This window comes from Mus caroli, unplaced genomic scaffold (assembly GCF_978045245.1).
Source record: "Mus caroli unplaced genomic scaffold, Mus_caroli_1 scaffold_13, whole genome shotgun sequence".
Classification (NCBI taxonomy): Eukaryota; Metazoa; Chordata; class Mammalia; order Rodentia; family Muridae; genus Mus; species Mus caroli.
The window spans coordinates 81,370,144-81,393,459 of NW_028227268.1; the positions used below are offsets into that span (position 1 = coordinate 81,370,144).

General features: G+C 36.0%; 1 protein-coding gene across 2 annotated transcripts in view; it reads left to right on the forward strand.

Moving 5' to 3' along the window:
• Positions 1–23,316, forward strand: part of Gabrg2 (gamma-aminobutyric acid type A receptor subunit gamma2) — a 91,520-nt gene that overhangs the window by 64,047 nt on the left and 4,157 nt on the right. For both annotated transcript variants that reach the window (XM_021175702.3, XM_021175703.3), the window contains exons 7-8: positions 17,165–17,317; positions 21,192–21,397. In XM_021175702.3, the coding sequence (XP_021031361.1) occupies positions 17,165–17,317; positions 21,192–21,397 (359 nt within the window). The remainder of the gene's footprint in view (positions 1–17,164; positions 17,318–21,191; positions 21,398–23,316) is intronic.

A 23,316-nucleotide genomic window follows, 5' to 3' on the forward strand; every position in this document is an offset into this window, starting at 1 on the left:
ACAATCCCAGGTTCTGCGCTCATAGGTGCTGTGTTATTTTAATTGTATGGCCAAGTATATTCCCCCTATCAGAATAGGTGCAGTACAGTGCTTCTAATGGAATTTCACAACCAGAATATTTTTCTTTTCTTTTTTTTGTTTTTTGTTTATTTATTTTTTAGATATTTTCATTATTTACATTTCAAATACTATCCCCTTTCCTAGTTTCCTCTCCTAAAATCCGGTATACCCTCCTCCCTCTCCCTGCTCCCCAACCCACCCACTCTTGCTTCCTGGCCCTGGCATTCTCCTATACTGGGGCATAGAATCTTCACAAGACCAAGGGCCTCTCCTCCCATTGATGGCCGACGAGGCCATCCTCTGCTACATATACACCTAGAGACATGAGTCCCACCATGTGTTTTCTTTGATTGGTGGTTTAGTCCCAAGGAGCTCTGGGGGTACTGGTTAGTTCATATTGTTGTTCCTCCTATGGGGCTGCAAACCCCTTCAGCTCCTTAGGTCTTTTCTGTAGCTCCTTCATTGAGGACCCTCTGTTCCATCCAATAGATGACTGTGAGCATCCACTTCTGTATTTGCCAGGCATTGGCATAGCCTCACAGGAGACAGCTATATCAGGGTCCTGTCAGCAAAATCTTGCTGGCATATGTAATAGTATCTGGGTTTGCTGGTTGTTTATGGGATGGATCCTTGGGTGGGGCAGTCTCTACAACCAGAATATTTTAAGTTCAGAAGCAACCAGTGAAAGTCAATGGTACAGAGCTGGGACAAATTAACATATTGACTCTATGGATGCAGTTTAAACTCTAACTCTTTGCTCTGTATTTCTGTTTTGGAGACAATGTTTTGCTATGCAAGGGTGTCCTTTTGGTTTTGAGCTCAAAATACATCTGCTTTAGTTTATTGAAGGTTGAGGTTACCTGGTGCACCCCTATGTCTCGCTTATCTCAATTCTTGTTTTTCAACTGTCGCTAAGTTATATATTTCCCTTTAATTTTTGGCTTGTTTGTGTGGTTTCTTGTTTTTGTTTGATTTATTTTCAATATAGGTTTTCTTGGTGTATCAGAACCCCAGGTGTCCTAGACTTGCTTATGTAGACCAAGCTGGCCTTGAACTCACAGAGTTCTGCCTGCCTCTGCCTCCCAAGTGCTGGGATTAATGAAGTGTGCCACCATACTCAGCTTTTCTTAATATTATTTTAATGAAAGTAGTCTAAATTGTATACTTTCTCTTTTCTAATTGGTATATATTTTTAATTTACCTAACAATGATGTTAGTTTAAATAAATGATTTCCAAATTTGTTTACGTGGGGGTGGGGGGTGGGGTAGGGGTTGCTTCACTTATCATACTCAAAGTGGCATAAGAAATATTATGTTAATAGACTCTTCCTCCTGCATTCACACATTAACATGAACATACACACACACACACACACACACACACACACACACGTGTGTGTGTATGGACAAAACCTCAGGCCCAGAACTTGCTAATTAGATACTCTTCTATAGCCCAGCCTCAATCTACTTTCCTATTGTAAAAGATGAATCCTATATACTTGTTGAGATTAATAGTGAGACAAATTAAAAATAAAAATTGTCCACAGATGCTGATATATGCAAACATCAGAATAAAGGGATTTTTGCTTTGGTCAAGATCCAAGTGTTAGGCAGCATTGATTCCATCTTTCATATTAGAGGAAAATATGACACAGTAAAATATAACTGAGATCAGCTATTTTCTTTTCTCTGGTGTCTCAGGCCAAAACCTACGGATTTTCACAAATGTTGCATGATTAACCTCTTGAAACAGAATTGTATATGCTGTTGAAAAATAGGTTGGTGAAAGGAGCTATGTTAACACACAGAGACCCTGCAGCATGCACAAATGCTAGAAAAGAAGAAGATTTTCCATTTTCTGAGTGAAAGACTGAAAAAAGGAAGACAGGAACCTCAATTCTTCCATTATTGAAGAACCAAGTTTCAAGTAGGCTGCAAATGCATTAAGGTGGGCATCAAGTCTTCCTAGAGAGATAGCTCCCAATCAGCAAATGGTTGTCTCTGTGCTGAGACAGAACTGTAGCAAAAGCTAATGTGGTTTTTTCAAATTTAAAAGCCATTCTTCACCCTTTTGCTTCCAAATCATATAAGTACTTATTCCACATCAAGAATTCATTGACTCTGAAGATAAATCGGGAAATTAATCAGAGGATAGGCAAGATAAGGTATATTAAAATTTAAATGTATTAACCTTTTTTCAATTTTATAATTTAAGCCTTATTTACATAAGTAACAGAATTCGGAAAAACAACTCACTTTGGATAAAATGAAAAGTCCAATTGTAGATGGAAATTCTGTGGTGTAATTGGTGACTGTTAGCAGATCTTTAGGGCTCCACTTTCTAACCTGTTAAAATCAAGGGCATATTCCTTTCTATGTCTCGCTTGAGTTCTGACATTATAATCGCATGAAATCTAAATTCTAACAGCATCAAAGAAAACATAGCAGATTTTCTATACAGTTAGTCCAGATAAAGTTTTGTGTAGATAAGCAGAACATTGTGCCCTTGTTCTTGATAATAAGGCAAAACAGAATGTCATTTATACAAAAGCAAACCAACTGACACGTACCAACTGTGAAGAAATGGAGAGATGGCCTTTGGTGATCCTGTACAGGAATCTTGCAAGGGTGGAAACTTGGTGTGGGAGAGATGCCTACACTTCATGACTCATACGACTCTTCTCTTGAGAGGTTGCACTTAGAGCATACTCTGCTAAAAACTCATCCAAATCCCCTCTGGAAGAAAATGCATGCTAATAGATCCTTTCCAGATCTGTTCTTTAGAAAATGACAGACATATAATGCACATGAGGCAAACACTGTGACAGTATAGCTTAATCTTTGATGTGTGAATTGAAAACATAAACAACTTTGAGTCTTGAAAGTCAAATGTAATGTGAGAATGTTAGAGGATACATATTTCTCTCAGTCTCCTCATTATTTTACTCACTTAACTTCAAAAACCAAATACTTAAAGTCAAATACAGCAAAGACATTTTGATGGGCTGAAGAAGATGATGTTATCTAATAGGAGCAGAGATCTGAAAGATACCCCTGTACACATATAGTCCCCTTACACCTCACAAGGAGCATCCCATAACCAGGGTGAGGCACATGCCTCTTAAGTTTCCATCCATCGTGGAATCTTGTCTGGGACTAAAAGCATACATGACAGCATGAGAGAGGAGGTACTAACCAGGCATTTAGCAGGTTTATCTTGGATCACAAAAGAATGTGACCATGATTTTTTAACTTTGTGACATATCCTGTCACAATATGGAAAAATGCAAATAGATTCCTCCTCAGTGTATATCCAAACAAGACATAATCCACAACTGGTGTTTAGAGATCAGAAGACCTTTAACGTTGAATGTTTTCACCTTTAGGAAAGGGAAACCTTTGATAGAAACATTCATCTTCCTCCATTAGGACTGTTTCACCTCTGCACCATTCTACCACTCTACAGAAATCCATCTCGGTTATCTTTACCAAAGCTCTAAGTGGGGAGGATGACTAGTATTCCTGTTTTCCATGTGAGAAGACTCCAATATCAAACTTAAAAAAATAAATTTAAAAAGCTGGTTTCTAATTCTCCTCTGCCAAGTGGTTTTATTTATTTCTACATTTAAAACTAAATATTTTTTTAAAACTTTCATTAGTAATTTGACATGTTTTCCAAATGCGCCAACTTAAATATCAAAATGACACAAAGCTACTAAGATTATAATCAATATTTATGTAGTATTTTCACGAAATCTATCATCTGACTGAATTTGTAAATTTCATAAAGAGTAGATAAAGAGAAGTAGAGAGGAGAAGATATTTACCCAGCTTTACATAGTAAGTTGGAATTAAATTATAGTACTTCTGATAGTCATGTGTTTTCCTACAAAATTAAGGAGAGAAGTTAAGCTCTATGAAACTAATCGCCTAAAATATGTCACCATTTACACAGAACTCTGTGTGTGGAGTGATTTTTTTTTCTTATTTATTTTTATGTAATTACAATATTTTTCCCTTCACTTCCTTCCTTCCAACCCCTCTCATATTCCTCTTTTTGCTCCTTATCAAATCTGTGGTCTCTCTTTTCAGTAATCATTATTACCCATTTATATATACCTATATGTGCCTGTGTGCATGCATATGTGTGTGTGTGTGTGTGTGTGTGTGTGTGTGTTACATACCTATAAATAACCTGCTCGGCCTATACAATCACAGTTGTATGCATGATTTGAGAGCAAACAACTTGGTATTAGAACAAATTTGTGTTTTCTTCCCTGGGAAGGCTATTTCCTTAGCAGCTATCTTAAAAACAACCCAATCATGAGTCAGAAAGCTTCTTGAGTGAAAGAATTCCACTGAGTTGGGGAGAATTTAAAATGGAGTGCTGAGGACTAAAGGCCATGGAAAGCCATGTTTTTAAGCCTATAATTTTGCAGAACATCCTGAAAAAATAATTTGACATCTCAGGCTTCAGTTTGTTACTTGACCTTTTGCAGGCAGTGCCTTAGGTTGCCTGGATTTGAACACTCATGGTTTTATTTCCCAGTTGCTTTGCAAGTGATTTTAGAAGGCTTGGCATTTTGCTGACATCAGGTCCTTCAACCTCAGTAGAACCTCTTCTTTAAGAAAACATCCGGGCCTGAGTTCCACCCCTCAGCACAGCTTCAAATGCAAAGTCATAAGAAACTCACTGAAGCCGGGCATGGTGGCGCACGCCTTTAATCCCAGCACTCGGGAGGCAGAGGCAGGCAGATTTCTGAGTTCAAGGCCAGCCTGGTCTACAAAGTGAGTTCCAGGACAGCCAGGGCTACACAGAGAAACCCTGTCTCGAAAAACCAAAAAAAAAAAAAAAAAAAAAAAAAAAAAAAGAAACTCACTGAAGGAGAGATTGGGAGCAGGAAAAATAAAGCATGTCTATTAACATGCTTATTTCTCAAAAAGAATAGTTTCTGGGCTCAGGGATATAATCATGAAGAACATTTCTCTCCTGTGCCTGAGCTCAAGTACCTTCCTACTGATGATCCCATGACTTTAGAGAATTAGCTAAATTAAAGATTGTCTACTTAATATTTCTCCTCCAAGGCTCCTCTTTGATCTCCACTAACTGAAAAAGGAGGCACACTTGCAAGATAAATGTGTTTGCTTAGAGTAGCTGTCTGATATCCAAGATACAAACGGATCCAGACCATTAGTGAAATCCTTTCATGGTAGTCTGCAGCTTCACAGAAATGGCCTCTCTAATGGAGAACAAAGAGCAGATCATCGGGATCAATGTAGTGAAATCTAAATGGCTCTTGACTGATCAGATAAAAGATAGGAAATGTAGGAGAAATCAAGGTCCAGGAATCTTCTGACATCACAAAAATATTCCTGGACAAATTTGGGATACAAACTCAGTTCTTAATGCTGACTTTCTTGGTTTTTATGAAGTGATGGGCAATAAAGAGCTTTCTTGAAGGAGCTTTTATCCTAAGAGAGGATGGATCAAGGGTCTGTGGGTGGTTGCAGATGTTTTCAGGAAACGCCTGTGAAGTGTCGCTTTGCCTTCACTTTGTCCACTTAGTGCAATCTGTTATTCCTGTGCCGGCATGACTCCCCATAATATGTTCATGCTTTCATCGTGTTTCTGAGTTAACAACTTTGACAAATTAATCATCATGCCTAATTCAACAGTCCATAGAGTCCATAGAGTCTAAGCACTTGCTTAACTGTGAAGTTGATTCGGAGTTAATGACTGCGTGCTTTCTCAGATTGTCACCAATACCTCTTTAGATTCTCTTTTCTTTATTGACATCTAGTTTTACTAAGTGAGTTACAGTATTTATTAACTATTTAAAATAATTCCTTTGCATTCTTAGAGTTAATAGCAGTCTAAGAATTTAGGATTCTAAATTTCTCTTGAATAGGGCTTCTGTTAGAGGTAAATTAAGATTAATTTCGGCCACACACTATATAAAACAATGAGTAGCTGTATATTAAATATTATTTATGATCCATGATTAGTCTGACATTGAAAATCTGAGCGGAACAGACTAACATAATTTTACCCACTCAAATTCTTCATTTACATTAAGATAAGAATATATTTAATGGTGTTCATGGATGCAGTCATATTCCTATAAACAAGAATAATAGGATATCTTGCTATTCTACTATTCCCAAGAATTATATGCAGTGTTTTAACAATATTAAAAATTTTGCCACTCATCAAGTAACTTACCTATTAATGTCATAAAAGTTATTTCCCCAAACACTTATTCTCAGGAAACAGCTCCTTATTTGGACATTGGTTTGAAAGATTACAAAATACTTCAATTCCATGAGCAAATGAGATCTACATAATACTTTTAACAGCAGTCTGTGTCTCATTATTTTGCTCTGGGAATTTAGATGATTTAGTCAAGTCTAGGTACCTTGTTATCGTGCTTATCTCTTGCTACCATTGTTGCTTGTGCTTGGATTCTGGGACTATGTTTGCTATTGGGAACTACTCTGTACTTCTGTAAAACATATTTTAATATCTAGTCATATGTGTGCAGGAGGTAGACTTTATTAACTGGGAAAATCACCTCCTCTTTCTGATATATAACAGTGACCAACATATTCATTTCAAGTTACAGTTTCAGACATAAGAGCCAGAGTTATTTTATTTAAATAGATCCCTGGATAAATTCCTTGGCTGCAGTTCTGGAATTGGATGACAGCTTCAGAATAATGAATTGCACTACAAAGATCAACATTGGGCTGGGCATCTGTGGTGGGAATTTAGAAAATGAGAAAGAAGCTATAGCGTTAATGAGAGAAGCTTTGGTTAAAGAAATGCGGAGAACTGATGTTAGCAAGTCTCTCATGGTGTGACTCTACAGAAAAGCCTCTGCGCTCTGAAAAGTTTGTGAACACTGAGTTCCTTTCATCTAAAACTTTTTTCTAAAGGGAAAACTCTAAAGGGTTTACTCAGACTGCCTTCTTAAGGTAAAATGTGTGTCATAGAAGGCTGCATAGTAAATTAAGACAACTTTTGTCAGCAATCAGAAGCTCCGGTGACACAAATCAGCTTAATAAGAGAACTGCATTCAACTGTTGCTTAGCTTCCGACTCTGTCCCTTCTCTATGTCTCTCTATATAACCACTGGTATAAAATAGAGAGCTTTTTTTTTTTTTAATGATTTCTGTAGCAAGCATTAGGGTTTAGGAAACAAGAGTCTTGGTTTTTTCAGTGCTAAGCTGTGTCTTGGATTAATATGTCTTCATGCATGTGCCTTAACAGGTTTAATCTACAAGAGTGGTAGAGACACCTCCCAATGTCCTTTCAAATGTCAATTTTCTACTGCCTGTCTAACGGCATTTCTCTTATGGTTCAGAATGGTGTTTAATGATGTTATAAACTTTACCCTACTTCATAAATCCTAGCATTAATGAATTTTTTCTTATCTGTTTGAAAGTGTATCGAGCATCACAAGTGTGTATGAGCTGTCTGCATGTTCTCGGGAACCCAATTATTACTTCTATTTTAAAGGAGTGTGAGTTTCAGGGAATTAAAGAAGTTGCCTGAAGTCACATGACAGTTAATGAAAGGACTAAACTTTTCACCCTAGCCTACCTGATGAGGCCCTGTACCACTGATGCCACTGTCTGCTTTTCTGTTCCTTGGGCTCAAGGCTCAATCTCTTGGATGCTTAATGGTTTGCTGGTAGCATCCCAGGATAGATTTCTTTCTCTGGTCAAAACTAGTGTCATATCTGGATAGTGGGCCTGTCATACCTTATTTTACCAGAAATAGCCTTGACTTCAGGTGAGACCAAGGCTGTGGCAAATTTTGATCCTGAATCTCCACATTCTCTCTGTGAGCTAAGGCAAAATCACACTTGGCTTTTCTCTCTCATCTCTTGATTTCCTCATTCTTCTACTCTGAGAGTCAAACACCAACAAATCACTCACAAGAGTCATGGACCCAGCTCTTTTAGAAAGCCTGAATTAAATCAGGCCTGCTTCTACTATTGTTCCCTATTCTTGGGCTCAGTAGAGAATCAGATGGAGTCTCCAAAAGGCAAACTGAACCCAGAAAACATATCAATTACACTTTTAATTTTCAATTTTATCTTCTGTAGTTTCTTATTTGTTCTTTTGATTCAACATTAGAAGCTAAATAGCAGAATACTAAATAAAATCAGTCTATAAGTGTGAATGAAGAGAGAGAGAGAGAGAGAGAGAGAGAGAGAGAGAGAGAGAGAGAGAGAAATCAAAACAAAAAGCAAACAAACAAAAACCCCAAACCCACTAACCAAACAAGCAAACTAAACACAACTATGAGACTTAACATGAAAGAATGGCAGTTTCAGCAACCAAATTTGATTGTTACCTTATTCACTAAATAGATCCAGCCAACAAATTGAGTTACTATAACAATCTTTGCATAGAGCACCTGGGCAAGTTAATATTCCTGTTCTTTTTTCTTCTCGGAAAGCAGAAACAACATTATTTAAACTTACTGTGCTCTTGTATCTACATCATAGGTGATTAAATCTAGCAACTTATACAAATATGTGTTTACAGTGCATTGCTTTGTTAATTAAAATTTAGTATTTTAAAAACTACATGTATTGCAAGATTTCCTAAACTAAAGCATTTATTCATTAACAAATAATTGTTGACTTCTTTCTGTATAATGTGCATTGATGTTGCAGAAGAATAAATTACAGGACAAAATAGATTAAAAACTATATATTCCTCTGAATTCATAAACAAGATTTAATTGTGACCCATAGGCTAACAAAGAATTTATATTACCCAGATTCCCCTCATTACAATATTATTGACATATTACTATGAGACATTTCTGATGGTATTTGGAAAACTAAAGACTTTTGTAGCTTACAGGCATAAATTGTAATTTGTTAATAAAAGGATTTATTTTTACAATGATGGACATATTAGAAATGTAGCAAGATAGTCTTTTTTTTTTACATTACAAAATACTTCAATAGCTATCACTTTATTTTTTTTTATTTTATTTTTTTTAATTTTTAATATTTTTATTACATATTTTCCTCAGTTATATTTCCAATGCTATCCCAAAAGTCCCCCATAGCGCCCCCCACTTCCCTACCCACCCATTCCCATTCTTTTGGCCCTGGCATTCCCCTATATTGGGGCATATAAAGTTTGCAAGTCCAATGGGCCTCTCTTTCCAGTGATGGCCGACTAGGCCATCTTTCGATACATATGCAGCTAGAGACAAGAGCTCCGGGGTTCTGGTTAGTACATCATGTTGTTCCGACAATAGGGTTGCAGATCCCTTTAGCTCCTTGGGTACTTTCTCTAGCTTCTCCATTGGGAGCCCTTTGATACATCCAATAGCTGACTGTGAACATCCACTCCTGTGTTCGCTCCAATATGTCCTTTTTGGCACAACATTTTTCTATGGCAAATTTTGCCCAGTGGCTTACTTGCCACAATTGGAGCAACTCCATATGGAGGTAATAGTGCTTAATATCTTCTTTGAAGTGGAATGGGGTTACTGTAAGGAGCAAACATGTCTTATAGTCAAAAGATCTTTTAATAATGAAGTAAAAGTGTCATATTTTGTGATTCTCTGATTTTTGAAGACTGTCTCTATATGTAGCATAACTGAATTGTCAAGCATTGGTTATTCTTAACTATTTATTATTTGAATAATCTTGGAAACGCTTGTTCTGAGTCTTAAACTTGCATTACTTAATCATCTTAAACAGTTAATACTGATACCAATGAGAACCTTAAACCCATATCAATGCGCAAATTCTGTGTCAATGTAAAAAATTAATTTTTTTGTAAAAAATTTAACTTCAATTTTGAATCAAATATAAAGATTCCTACCAATGTATGATTATGGCTATATAATGTTTTAAGAATAAATTTGAAATCCTATCCTTATTTGACTCTTTGTTTAATTTCTATATTATTACTATGTCTCCCTCTTTTCACCCTCTTCCTTTACCTAAGAAAGAAGGATAAAGAAGGGGAAAAGAAAGGTAGAAATCACTGAGTCTAAGCTCTCTAGTTTAACTCTGTGTCTAAAGCTATACTATTTGTAAAATTTTCCTTAAAGTTATAATACATCCATAATTCATAAAATAATCAGAACCCTCCATCACAATGTAAGGAACTGGGATGATATTTTTCTTTTCTTTGTTTCTTGTTGAATTTTGGTGAAAAAAATCCTTTTGGGGGACTTAAAGAGAAATAGGAAAATTGGTTTTGTCAAAGGAAAGCTAGTTGGTATCATTTGTCATCCATTTGTCTCTATGTGCTGAGAAAGTTCATGGTGTTTTTGAAGTTCTGATTATAACAGTCTGAAAGGCTGGATGGGCAAGCTAGCCTTTCTGGAAATGTCCTGGAAGCAAGTCTTTAGAGGAAACAGCTTTGATGTAGTTGAAGTAGGATCAAGTGGGAAGCTGGAATGGAAAGTCCCAGAATCTCAGCATCTCTGAGTGTGAATTTTGTCAGGCCTGCCTGTCTTTCTCCTCTTCCATTCTGCAGTATACAAACCTTACAAGCAATACATGACTCTGAAAAGACATTCATAATGAAAGTGTAGGTTGTACAGATCAATTAAAAAAAGTCAATAAAGAAAGACAACTGTCTTTCCTTAGAGGTTAGTTTGATCACATAACCAAACTATAATATAAATTTCCATTCATGCCATCTTAAAGGATGATATGTAATAATGTCATGAGCATTTTGTATCCAATGAGAGTTATTGGCTGTACAAAGACATTTAATTCTCAGCTTGTCCCAGAGTTGTCTGTCTCTCCTCTCTTTCTCCCCCTCTCCTCTTTCTCTCTCTCCCTCACTCCCCCTTTCTCTCTCTCCATCTCTCTCTGTCTCTTTCTCTGTGTCTCTGTCTCTCTCTGTGTCTCTGTCTCTGTGTATGTGTGTGAGTGTATATGTGTGTGTGTGTGAGAGAGAGAGAGAGACAGAGAGACAGAGAGACAGAGAGACAGAGAGACAGAGAGACAGAGAGAGAGAGAGGCAGAGAGAGAGAGAAACAGAGAGAGACAGAGAGACAGAGACAGAGAGATATGTTACTTGTTCCTGCATGGTTAGAAGGTTGAATTGAGTGAAGGAGTGAGAGACTATTTCTCTATCTAGGAAGGAGATGATACAAAGGAGAACAAAGGTAAAGAAATCACAGATGCATCTAATGCATTCATTTAGCTGGAGTTTGGAGAACACAAAAGGAATTATCAAGAAATACTTGGATTAAAATTAAGTTATAAATTTGACAAATACAGATACATGAAAAGTTTCTTTCCTCAATGACTATTGGGGATTCTGTATTATATATTAAAGATATTAGTCTTAATGTCTTATTTATTTGGGAAATAATCTATTCAAGGTTGTCATTTTGCCTTTCACAAAACTTATGGAATTCATTATAATCAGAAGTTCTCATTTTAAATAGTAGACTTCTTTATACTTCTTTATGTCCCCTATATTTCATGACACATCTACAGTATTTTCTACATTAGGTTATAAAGGTAGTCTATCTATTTTATTTGTGTGTTATGAAGGTAATCGATGTTTCTCTCTGTGTTTCATTTAGATTTACTTCTGAGCTTATATATGAAGTGTATATGGCATTTGTGTGTTCGGCATTTAATTTTGGAAAACAATTTTATCTAATGAAAGTTAGTCAATCAACTCTCCTGCCATGGAGCATGTCCTCGATCTCAATGTGGAAGGAGATGATAAAGGCAGGCTGAATGCGGTGTCCCATTACTTTTATTGCTGGCTTCCAGTCACTTCCTTTCCATCTAGCCCATTTAAAATAGGACCAGGTGTAGCATCATGAAACCTTAAGTTTGGTATAGCTAATTCTAATTATGTGATCTTTGCAGAGCAGTGGGGAAAAAGGTTTATTGAAACACATACATGAAAAAACAGGTAGAGGTTGATCATTATTTGCTTTCACCACTAACCTAGCACATATGCTCAGCTCTACCATATGGAAGCAGATTAAGCACTATGAGAGATAAAGAAAGTGAAGGTATATTTGAAACTCATTTTTTTTGTTTTTATGTTTTCATTATTATGACAAAGTAGTAAAACACATGTCAACTCTTCAACCCAGTGCTTACATGAAGTGAGTGCTTACCCTCACTAATGGTAACTTGAAGGTACCTTCTAACTACCACAGAGCTCCTAGAGAGGAAAATTCTCTCCATAAAACCATTAAGATTTTCAGAGTAAACAGTGTTGTGTATAAAAGACAAGGTCATATGTAGTAGAACCAATTGAGGCTTATTCATGACTAGCTTACAAATGAGACCCAGAATAAATCGCTTTTCTAACTGCTGGCCCTGCTACCTTCCCAGTGGTATTTCCCAAATACTTGCTGTTCCTCCTAGCCATGTGCTCATGGTATATCTCCCTCCTCTCATGGTGCCCTCTCCTCACCTCACAGTACTCTCCTCTCTCTCACTTCAATCAGGTAACTCAAAAACCTACCCACCTATAATCCATCCAGTAATTGGTTATAGCCATTTTTATTTCACCAATAGTTTTAAATTAAGGAACAACGTTTGCACAAGAAAAAGCTGGTAACTGAGAATTCACTCACTGGTCTAGACCATTGGGTACAGAGTGTAGCATTATCATATATGCATCGCAACAAACGGAACCTCAACAATTCCCTTCGTTTTTTTCTGTCTAAATAAAAAGGCTCTTTCTCTTACAATGAGAACAATATACAGTAGGTACAACTATGAAACAATTATGAAAATTATTAGATAAGAGGCACATTATAAAAGTCCAGTCTGTTTGTATTTGGCAACTCAGGAGAAATATTCTATTTTGTATCCTCTTCTAGTGAGTTCAGAGTTCTGTATCTAAAACAGTCTCTATCTTAACTTGCATTATCAATCTGAAAATATCTTTTTAGACCAGGAGCATCATCATAAATCCCAAAAACTTCAGCTAAGAGTAAAACAGTGACCATCTAGTACTCAACCCTAAGAGTTTTATTGACTGACTATCAACTTGCTTTCCTTAATTAAAGAGTTTGTAATAGCAGGTAGTAAGGACTGGGATTAAACCTTGTAGTTTAAATGGGTTGCATAGGCATAATAGCTATACAAGAATTGAAACATAAAATAATCATGTTGGAACAAAATTAAATTTACAATCTTGTATCAATGTATACAAAGATTTATACCAATAAAAACCTTAAACCTATATAAATATTCAAAATTCTGTACCCATGTCACAAAATATAACCTCAATTTTGCATCGAAGTATAAAGATATTTTTCAATGTAAGATTATACATGTAAAAATGTTCTTGGACTTCAGAGTACATTAAATAATCTACCCCACTTTGTCTAATTTCTTATAATATTTCTATATCCTCTCCTTTTGTTTTCAACCACCATTTCCTTACTCAAGGCAGGAAGAAAAGATAAAGGGAAAGGAAACAGAAAAGAAATCTTTTGATTCTAACCTCTTTATTTCAGTTACTCCATATCCAAGACCATAATTATTTATAATCATCCCCTAAAGTGACAACATATCTATAACTTCTACACTGACCAGATCTACCTCATCTTACGGGATCAGGATGACAGACTTCATATAATTGCTTCCTGCTGAACTAAGACCAAGAGATTCTTTTGGGGGGATCCAAAAAAATTAGAAAAATGGTTAGTTTTAAGAAAGCTAGTTATAGCACATGTCCAGTCTCTGTGTGCTGAGAAAGTACATGCTTAAATGAAGTTCCAACTGGAAGAGTTTAAGAATCTGGACCAAGTGTGTTAGCTGTTTTGAGGTTGTCCAGGAATCAAGTCTTTAGAGGAAACGGCTTCGGTATAGTTGAGGTAGGATCAAGGCAGGGAGCTGGAACAGGAAGTCTTAGCATCTCAGAATCTCCAAAGGTTGCCTGTCCTCTTGGCTTTCCATTCTGTAACATATAAACCATAGAAGCAATATATTGTTCCATGAAGATATTTGTACGTAATGTGCCTGGTTCACTTAACAGATCAATTAAGGATGGTTTTCTGATCTTTGAGCAGGTAAAATACATCCGTGTTTCTTTAAAAGTTAGTTTGGATTATATATCAGATTGTAATATCACTTTTCATTTATACCATTTAAAAGAAGGGTATGAGCTGGGTAGTGGTGGCGCACACCTTCAATTCCAGCACTTGGGAGGCAGAGGCAGGCAACTTTCTGAGTTCGTGGACAGCCTGGTCTACAGAATGAGTTCCAGGACAGCCAGGACTACACAAAGAAATCCTGTCAAAAAATAATAATAATAATTAAAATTAAAAGAAAAGGAAGGGTATGAAAAGTTTTGAAGGTTTTGTTTTCAACAATATCTATTGACTATGCAAAGACATTTTTATGTCTCAGCCAGTCTCAGAGCTGTTTTCAATGAATAGGATCAGCGAATATATTTTCTGTTTTGTTGATCCTGCCAATCTCCATCTTTTTGTCTGTAGTCAAGATTTTCAGATGGTCTTCCCTGGTCAAATTATATTTTCAATAATTTGAATGGAAGATATAGCTTTTCTTTCCTGTTGTAACAAAGGTAAAATTTCCTTCCTGCCATAACATATCCCTTTATTTCCATTTTTTTTTAATTAGGATGTTTATAGGCTGATCTAATTCAGCAGCCTTCTCTAAAATCCAGTGAATCTTAACAGTTGTGCTATTTGTATCATTGGCTTTTGTCAAACACTTACTAACTACAGGATTTCAATGCTTTCATATGACTGTTTATTACCATAGGTAAACAGTAACTAGAGCCTCATTCTTCAGTGTCATTGAAGGTTTGCCTCTTCAAACCAGTCATAGAAAACTCCCCCCCCCCAAAAAAAAATAAGAAAAAGGATTAACATTTGTGTTTATTAACTCAATTTTAGGTTTCATGCCCTTAATTATAGAACGTATCTCTCTATGTATAAACAGAGATGGGGTTAACTTATGAAGTATTATGACTTTAAATATTAAGTGTCAGGACTTATCAATGGCACAGGTAGATTTAAGTGTCACCGTCATTGACTTGCTTAGCATTTAACCTTTGAGACTTGAGGAACTCACTGATGCAGCATTTTAAGAGGATTAGATTTTCAGAGTTCCTCGCCATAAGAGGAGCATATACAGCATATAAAATGTGATGTGGTCTTGTCGATAAGACAGGCATCATGCTGTTTCTCTGAAGCTGCTTTGCTTTTAAGTGGCTTGGTCTTAGTTTTGCATCCGTAATCCACTGCTGAAAAAGGTATAGGGTTTGTAAGCAAGGAACGTAGGTGTTCAGAAGTCATGAACTTATAATAGAGGCTGGTAGATAAGCAAACTGTGAGAGGCTAGACCCTTCAGGGAAATGGAGAATCAAACCAAGAATAGAATCTCGTTAATGGTGAACAAAATTAAAGTTAATTTTTGAGGAATCAGACCATGTAAATGTATAGGCTCTCACTTGCTCACAAAATACAAAAATAAAAATAGTTTATTATTTCTTCAAAATTCTTTATTTTGAAGGTATAAGTGTAGATTATTTGAAAGATAAGCTGTGTTGCATCTTGTAATTTTGAGAGGTACAATAGTTTGTTTTATAGGAATGGTACAAGCTGGTGACAGTAGTTTCACAGGCAATTTACTCATGTTCACTTTCCAAATCCATTGACTTTAGATTGTCTTAAGTATATCATTTTCAGGAATAGCTATATGACTATTCTTTAATTCATCAGAGTTTTTAAAATTCATTTCTTGAATTTTTCATATAAATTATTACACAGGAAGGTTTTTTTGTTGTTTTTTTTTTTTTTTTTGCTTGGTTTAGTTTAGTTTTGACTTTTTGCTTGCTTTCTAGTTTGTTGGTTGGCTATACTGTATAACACTGGCTGTCTGCGAATTCTTTAAAAATACAAAGTCAACCTATTGCAAGAAACTGACAAATACAAATATCACATGCTGAGAGTAAGGTAGTCACTCATATACACACTTGCATCATCTCAGAGTCTACATGTCTCAGAAGACTTCTGTTCCATTAGAATCGTCATTCAGAAGCAATGGATCGTTATTTCAGTTTTACTGTTTCGTTATCAGTTACATGAATTCACTGAATTTTACTTCAACAATGGAGAAAAGAAGTACTATAATAGTCCAAACTAGGAAAAACAAACAATAACTGTATACAGCCTTTCATGTTTCATGTGACCTTTTCCTGAATTTCATTTTTTCTCAACTCCTAACATCACCCTTTGTTAGTCTAAATGTCATACTATATCCACAGTCACTTTTAAAACCCAAATGTTTTATAATATGCTTCTTGAACTTTAAAATATTCACTATAATTTTATGAATATATCATCAAATATTAGGACTGCCCATTTTCTCTCAAGCACTATGCTAAGTACTGACTGTATGGTCCTGGGGCAAATAGGCACTAGCCAGGAATTCATGCATGCACATAAATTCAAATGACAGCACTTATAATATCAACAGCACTCAAATGAAAGTGTAGTCATGAACGAACACAATTGCTATGAAAATACTATATGATTCAGTAAAATCATAAGGAAATATCTCATTTTGAGAAAGGGACTATAATTTTTGAGTAAAATATTATTTTGTAAGTCTCAATCACCAAGACTAGTCATCTGTATATATAGAAGTAATATGTGTAAATGTTACTTAATGTGTGGTACATGACCCACAAGCAAGGCTTAGGGCATAGAGGATATCCTACCACTCACACCCAACAGAAACCCTTGTACATTGTTGTTACATATAGAAGGTCAAGATCCGGAATCATCCAGAAGAAGGAATACTTTTAGTATTCAAAAATACTTTCTTTCATCCGTGAAAGTACCATTTATGTTAGAAGGGCTTGGCTTCATCTCAGGCTGGTTTGTATTTCATACTTTTGTTATTGCCTTTTTGCCCAAGTAGTTTGAAAAGAGCTTTCAAGTTAGCTCTCCTATAAAGTCTGAAACTAAGTGTGTATGTGTAAGAGTTGAACATATGCACAGTGTTTAGTGAACATTCCCGTAGCTCAGTCCTTCTCTTTCAGGTGACTATGTGGTAATGTCTGTGTCCATAGCTCAGTCTTTCTCTTTCAGGTGACTATGTGGTGATGTCTGTGTACTTCGATCTGAGCAGAAGAATGGGATACTTTACCATCCAGACTTACATTCCCTGCACACTCATTGTGGTCCTGTCCTGGGTGTCCTTCTGGATCAATAAGGATGCTGTTCCTGCCAGAACATCTTTAGGTGAGATGTATTTCTAGGTGCTGTGGTCATCCAATATAAATACCCAAGAAAAGGAGTCTTTATACTTCTTTCTAAGTGGGTTTGCCCTGAATTCAAAGGCAAAATGAAAATCCATGTTTTATTATTTTAATGAGCCAATATGATTATCTATCTATCTACTACCTATTCTATTTAAAGTTTACTGCTTCTCTAGTTCTATATTTTTTAATTAGCATAGGTTTTCTTTAGTACAATTAACAGCAAATAAAATAAAATAAAATAAAAACTGAACAAAAACTTAATTTCAAGAGAACTTTGTGGTTTTCTCACAGTGCATATTCATGAGAGCTTACCACACACATCCTTTCTCAATTATCTGCTTAGTGATGATACCCAAGTTGGAGATCTGACAAAGTAGAAGTACTCTTGGAAAAGAAGCACAGTGAGTAGGGCACAATTGTTTTCTAGTGTCAACTCTTCCTTTTTTTCCTATCACACCACTCTTGGTTAATTCCAACACAAATGATTAGTGTGCTGATAATTAGACAAATTGGATCTTTCCAGAAGAGCCATCTAAATGATTAATAAGAGAGAAACACTTACTGACTAATCTAGGAAGTGGAATTATTTTATAATTATTTGTAATTTAGTCAGGATTTTAGATATGGTAATCCATATCTTAGAATTTTCATCTTTTGCTTATTTGTAGAAGACTCTACAGCGCAAAGCAAACCTGACTCACACCAGCATTATAATCTCCATCCACAGACTACATATAAATCCTCAATACTCCCCCTTAGCTATGTGCAAACCTGGTAATATAGGTCTTGCTGACTCCCTGCTGGGGAAAGTCGTAGAAGAACACAGATTATAAGGTCCAGTAATTTAAATTCCCAGCCATATGTAGAATAGGGGTATACAATAAACTGCATTATCCCCAATCCACGTTTTCCTCACATGTAAAACAGGTAGGATTCCTGATTCATAACTTGCAGGTTTTTATTGGGCTAAAGTAACGTATTTTATGCAAAGCACACTGAGCATTGAAATGCTTCAAAAATGGTAGTGACTCTTATCACTTCTGACAAAATGATCTGTACCAAGTTATTAAACTGAAGGCAGAAGTGATTACTGAGGAAAAAAAACAACATTTGCATATCTGTCCTTTTCCAAACTCAATTTAGTTTCCCATCTGTTTCAAAATGAAGTTATTTTGATTTTTTTCTGATATATGCAGTACTTTGTGTTACAAATCCTATTCAACAATTCAAATATCCTGTCTAATGCTACATACCGAAACAAACTCCAAGTATGTTAAGCAAAACACTGGAAGAGTATTTCTTTTTAGTGTGTCACCATCTCAGAAGAAATAGTAGACATGTTGCTCATCCCTGGCATAGAGCTTCCAACGTGCTACTGCATCACTGATTATTCAGTGAAAATTTCATATTTATGATTAGGTATAAGAAGTGTGCTGGTATATTCCAACAAACCATCTTTCCCAAATTATTTTTTTAAATATTTCAGGCAGTCTTTCCTTTTGAAGACCAGATTCTTTTCACTAATATATCTTTTATGACCATGTCTAGCAACAAACCGTTTGAAAAAAAGATGTGCTGATGGAGGGCCCTTCATAAGGCAGGAAGCAGGTTCTTATTTGATGGTGTATTAATCAGGGATGCTCAATGTTTCTAGCCCAGTTTCTATGCTTTGCTAACATCAAATACAGAAGCTGAAATAATACAAATTATCATATTTTATGCCTGAGATAAATGAGCAAATGTGATGAATGTTAAGTAATATCCACAAAGTAACACAATGAGTTTGTAACAGACCTGCAACTTGAAAAACTCGTCATTGGTTTGTCCTGGGTGTGAGGACTTACTGAATTCTATTTGTCACCAAAGAAAAGAAGCCAAGCTGAACGTTCATCTCTTTTAAATTTTTCTCAGTTCTTTAGATTAGTGCTTCTTAAGTACTGTAGTACATCTCCATCACTAAGAATGTTCGGGAAGTACAGGTAAAATATTCCCACCCGCAAGGTATTTTATTTAATTTACCCCAAGCCTAGCCCAGGTCTTAGACTATTGTGTTTTAATGTTTTAGTTCCCAAAGAGTCAAGTCTGTCATTAGTTTTTGAAGCATGATTGTATATTTGTGAAGCTCTGTGACCTTTCCAGATATTTATCATCAAGATTTAAGTGAAATTACCTTGAACATATGCAGCTTTTGAACTTCTCATCATTGAACAAATACAGCTGACTTGTATGATGTTAGAAGTCCTAAGAACACTCAGAGATATGGGTCAATTTGTAATGACATATTTCTGGATCTTGTAACATGTGGATGTGGTTTGGTGCACAGCTGGTGGCTGGTAAAAGTTAATCACGCTGTAGTGAGAGTGGGCACACAGAAAGATGAAAACACATGTTGGTATTTTTCACTCAAATATTCTAAGGTAAGACAGCATCCTGGAGAAGCTCACTTCATGCCAAAACCAGGAGTAATTAGCAAATGCTCTGTGTCTCATTTCTCTTGCCAAGGTAATAGAAATTTAATTTGTCCAGTCAGTAAAACTGGATTTCAAAGTCACATCATTACCTTATTGGTGGTTGGTGAGTCAGGTAAAACCATGACTTCTCTCCTTCCTATTGTCATAGCTTTTCTTTTCTGTGACCCCACCAGGAAGAATCCTGGAAATATGATGAAAGAATTCCTCAAGCTACACATAGCATGATGAACCTTCTTGAGTCCTTAAATAACATCTCTGTGCTTTGTGAGATCAGTACTTACGTTATGTGTCAGAATTTGTTTGAATTAAGTGTTACATGCAGGGTCTTCTAAAATGAACTCCTCTGTAGTTTCCACCAAAAATAGTTGCATTTTCACATTTTCAACTTTCAAATATAGATTCAGGCCTGATTGTGGAAATAAAAGCTCAGTTTCCATATCAGCTTTAAAGGTCCCTGCAAAAATAAAAGTGGCAATTAGGTACAATCAAGGAGTCCAATTTGAATTAATGTGTACCCAACCTAATTAGTTTCTTTTAGCATAGGAAGTAGATCATCTCCATAATAAACAACACAAATATGTAACCATACTTGGGATTTTACTAGATGTCAGTGCTCTGGGTAGGCAGTTTTCTATTAGAGTAGCAAGTATATAAAATAAATCAATATGAATGCAAGAAAGATTTATTTTTAGTTCAAAGTTTCAATGGTGTCAGAATGTGGCCATTTGGCCTTGTTGTTCTGAGCCATGGAACATCATTTTGAAATTCATCAAGGAGGAAACCTGCTTATGTTACGCAGATAGATGAGGCATAGAGTGAGGTAATGGCATCTTAATATCTCTTCAACTGCACACCTCCAATTCTCCAACTTCCTCCCATGCCACTAAAGTTCCTACATGTCCCAAAAGCATCAAGATGAAGACTCTTATCACATGAACCCTTCAATAGAAGTCCAGATTCCCAAAATAATACAGTACACATACATTAATACATTATCTAACTGTCACAAAACCTTATAAAACTACACACTATTTTACCATCCTCCACCCTAAATCTAACACTGTAAAAGCCAATAAAAATCTTATGAAAATCCTCCTACTAATAGCTGCTGGTGGAAACCCCAAGAACCACATTACTTCCCGAATCCAGATGATTCAATAGCTTCCAACTTCCTGGGATTTCATTCTATATATTTTCCTATATTTACAAATACATATGAAAATTTAAAATGTAGTCCAGTTTAAAGCAATTGATGTAAGGCTGCTCACATTTTTATTGTATCTCTATCCTATGGGAGCTTGGACAGAGCATCATCCCCCTTATGCTCTAGGATATCACTGATGCCACCATGTGATTTATTTTATTTTATTTTGCTCTCCATAGGAATCACTACTGTCCTGACCATGACAACTCTAAGCACCATAGCCAGAAAATCTCTGCCCAAGGTCTCCTATGTCACAGCAATGGATCTCTTTGTATCTGTTTGCTTCATCTTTGTGTTTTCTGCTTTGGTGGAGTATGGCACCCTGCATTATTTTGTCAGCAACCGGAAGCCAAGCAAGGATAAAGACAAAAAGAAGAAAAACCCTGTATGTATCATTTTGTATTGGGACAACTGAACTCTTCATGAGGACAGGTCATTGGGTTTGATGTGGTTAGCCCAACTCCACACTGAGGCTCAGTGCTTTGAGCTCCATGATGAAAAGAAAATAAGTTAGCTATCAATCAGTACATAAAGGTTTAGTTATGATCACTAGTTAGATCAGACTTCCAAGATACTTTAAGTTAGACTCTTTTTGCAAATGTAATTATCCATTGTCTTCTACGTGTGTGTGGAGGGGTGGAGGGTAAAGAATATTCAGATATGCATATGTGTTTGAGTTATTTTTCTATATCTCAAGGACTTTGATGTTTCTGATAAATTTGCTATAATATTTTTACATAAATATTTTTAATTAAAATCCACATCAAAGGCATTGCAAATTTAAGGTTCTTGTAATTGGTTTAAGTTATACCAATTTATAAATAACTTAAAGTGTGTGCACACACATGTGTAGGGGTATATGTGTGTGTGTGTGTTTGTGTGTGTGTGAATGCATGTGTGCATGTGTGTGCACATGTGTGTGTGTATGTGTTTGTTTATGCAGGCATATGCATTTTTACTACTAAAATATTTCTACTCATTTGTATCCCTACATGTATTGTTTTGGTTCCAAAACAAATGAGTTGAGATAGTGTGGACCTTCTTGTCTCTGCTTTCTCATATAAAATAAGATGAATATATTAAAAACACATGTCAAATAAAGCTTCTATAAAAATTGTGATGAAGATCAATAAACCAACGAAATATAAAAACATTAGAAAAAGTCACAAGAAGGTTCTTAACCTTGATGGATGGCAATGGAAGTTGACAACCTGATTTTATTTTTGGTAACTGCTTGATTTGGAGACAGGTAAGATGACTTCTGATTGTACTAGACCTTTAAAACAAAAGGATAAGGTATACGTATAGATAAGTAGAGCTTTGCTTTTTACTGGGAATGTTGAGGACAGCACTTAGATATTCACTTACCCACCTGGGCTTAATGTCTCTGTCACAGGAGTCCCCGTGACAGTAAAATTTTATCTCCTTTTGAGAGGCTGACAGGAGTAATGGTTTTACCTTCTTGATTGACATCCTTCCCTGGTTTTCTGCTCTGAGAGGCATGAGCAACATCACAGTGGGTATCTATCTGACCATAAACTGAGGGGTTGCTATAGAAAACTATTTGCATCTGACATTTATCCCGATGCACCTCAGAAATTCTGAAGAAATTTGACAGATGACACATTTGTTTGCAAGTAAGACTTGGTGGATAGTAAATAAAATAGCATCATTCTTCTTACTGGTTAATGAAAAAAGGAAATGCTCGATTTTAATGTCCCAAATATTGACTGTATTTTAATGTCCCAAATATTGACTGTACTGTGTGTGGTCCTTCTTTTCCCTGTATGTTCTTCAGTCTCTACTGTTCCATCTTTTCATGTTCCTGTTTGATTTTTCTTGCTTGAAATTTTGTTCCTCTACTTTGTCTCTCTCCTTCATTTCCTAGGTCATTTTCCCTCAAATAAGATGGGCTGTGCTGATACTCGTTTGGGATGAGGATGGGAGGCAGGCAGGCTTTTAGGTGAAGGCTCAAGTCCTTTAGCAAAAGCTTCCTGGCTCCCCTTATCAGCTGTGTCACTTCAGTGTAGAAATTGCTACAGAGACAGAAATAGTTGGATTCTTTAAGCTAGGTGCATAGCAAGAGCAGAAGAAAAAAACAAGGAGGGGGAAAGAAAGAAAGCAGATAGGAAAAGAGAGCAGAGAAAACAAGAATATGTAATTCCTGGAGAATCTTATGCACTTTCTCCTTGTAAGTCCCCTTGTTTATTTACCAGCACTAGTCTAGATGGTGAAGGTGGAAGAAGCTGAAAACTTTCTTTCCTGTGTGATATGCTCTTCATGCTCAATGTCAGGACTCACATA